General features: G+C 34.0%; 1 protein-coding gene across 1 annotated transcript in view; it reads right to left on the bottom strand.

Annotated features, from left to right (window-relative positions):
• Positions 1-1,872, bottom strand: part of CUNH5orf22 (chromosome unknown C5orf22 homolog) — a 26,272-nt gene that overhangs the window by 14,605 nt on the left and 9,795 nt on the right. The window contains exon 4 of the mRNA XM_011356466.2: positions 1,454-1,869. Coding sequence (XP_011354768.1) covers positions 1,454-1,869 — 416 coding nt within the window. The remainder of the gene's footprint in view (positions 1-1,453; positions 1,870-1,872) is intronic.

Here is a 1,872-nt window from a genome sequence, read left to right as displayed (position 1 = left end):
CATAATAATCCCGTGAGTTGGGTATGATTATAATTTGATTTTATACTTAAAGAAACTGCAGGTCAGAAAGGTTAAGGAACTTTCCCATGATCATACAGCTAATAAGCAGAAGTCACAAACAGAATTTAACTGACTTCTGAACATGCTTTTAAAAAAAAGGTAAACAATCGATTTGCTTTACAATATTAAAAAAATAGCTATTAAATGATAAAGTATAATATATGCTTTTTTCAAAGAGCTCCATAGTACCAAAGGGTATAAAAGGATATAAAAATCTCCACTTTCCCAGGTTTTCTGATAGCAATGGAAAAGGAGTGAAGCCACTATGTTTCTTATACAACTTTTTAGAAATTTTCATTGCAAATATTTGGTGACTATATCTGTAGGATAAACTCCAAAGGTCAGGTTCTTCATCTTCTAGGTATGCCCATTCCTCAAGTTTTCTAAGTGTTTTTAAGGTCAATTCATAATTCTGAGCTGGCAGTTATAGTCACAGCAGAAAAGAAATAGAGGGCATTTTTTTCTCCCTTATTTCCAAGTTGGGAGAGTACATTAGGTCCATATTATACTAAATCCTCAAATCTCACATATTTTTGGTTAGTCCCTAGGCAAGGTCTTTGATAATTTATTAGATAAATCACAATAGCTTCTGATATGTATACAGAATAAGGACTGTAAAGTACAGCATTATTATAAATCAAATAGTGAATGTTGGCAGAAAAAAAGAGTTAATTAGAATCTCCCAAAATAGACCTGAGACAACTTTCTGAATGTTAAAGTAAGCAGATACATGTGCCCACAAAATGCACCTAGGAATGCTCACTTGGATTATGAATTTATCAGTTTCTTAACTGCATGGTCGTATCTCAGATTGTACACTAATATTGTCTGGTGATTTGCATGGAAGATCTGATGAGGTACCCTAAGAATCACAGGCCTGAATCATTAGCTAAAATAGTATATATGTAATTATGTATCTCATTCTTTGGTGAGAAATTTGTCACATAGGGTTTTATGGACATAAAAAACTTCTGGAAAGATATCCCCCAAAACTGGCCATAATATTTGTTTCTGAGGTAAAAAACTGAGGGAATGAAGATGTGGTAAAAGAGCAACATTCTTTAATCTACACACTTTCTTCTACTATATGATTTTATTTTTTTCATTCACCCTTGTACCCATTACCACAATAATTGCAAAATAATACTCTTTAGAGCAGGGATCAGCAACCCATGGCCTACAATCTGTTTTTGTATAGCCCTCGAGTTATGAATGGTATATATACTTTTAAAGAGTTTGAAAAAACAATAAGGAAGCATATGTGAGAGACCATATGGGACCCCTAATAAAGTAATTACTATCTGACTCTCTGTAGAAAGTTTGCTGATCCCTGATCTATATATAACTATATATATAAGTCATATAACTCTCAAGATCTGTTTTAAAAATTTACCTGAGTGAACATTTCTTTGAAGGGATTCTTGACTGAAAAAAAATCTAAGTCAATGTCTAAAACAAATGCATCCCCTTTCTTCAAAATTTCCAGAATTTCTCGAGTGCTGACTGTAGTCTGGCAATCCTGGCTTTCAGAAGAACATGAACAGGAAGGTTCTAGGCAAGTTTGGGCCCTTTTCTGTGTCACTGTGTTTTTTTCCGGTCCTTCTGAATAAGAGTCACAGTTAGTAGTAGCAGTGTTTTCTGCATCTTCCAGTGCTAGCTTTGGCTTCTTAGCAGAAGACACTGCATCATTTTCTTCTTGACTGTTACAGAGTTTATATGGTTTTACCATAATTACATCCAACTGTAAAGGTTTTTGGTTCTCTAGCTGGTCTTCAGTTACATAAAGACCATCACTTAGGAAGTAATGATCTG

Source organism: Pteropus vampyrus, unplaced genomic scaffold, assembly GCF_000151845.1.
Source record: "Pteropus vampyrus isolate Shadow unplaced genomic scaffold, Pvam_2.0 Scaffold27, whole genome shotgun sequence".
NCBI classification, from domain to species: domain Eukaryota; kingdom Metazoa; phylum Chordata; class Mammalia; order Chiroptera; family Pteropodidae; genus Pteropus; species Pteropus vampyrus.
This window is presented reverse-complemented; position numbering and strand designations above follow the sequence as displayed.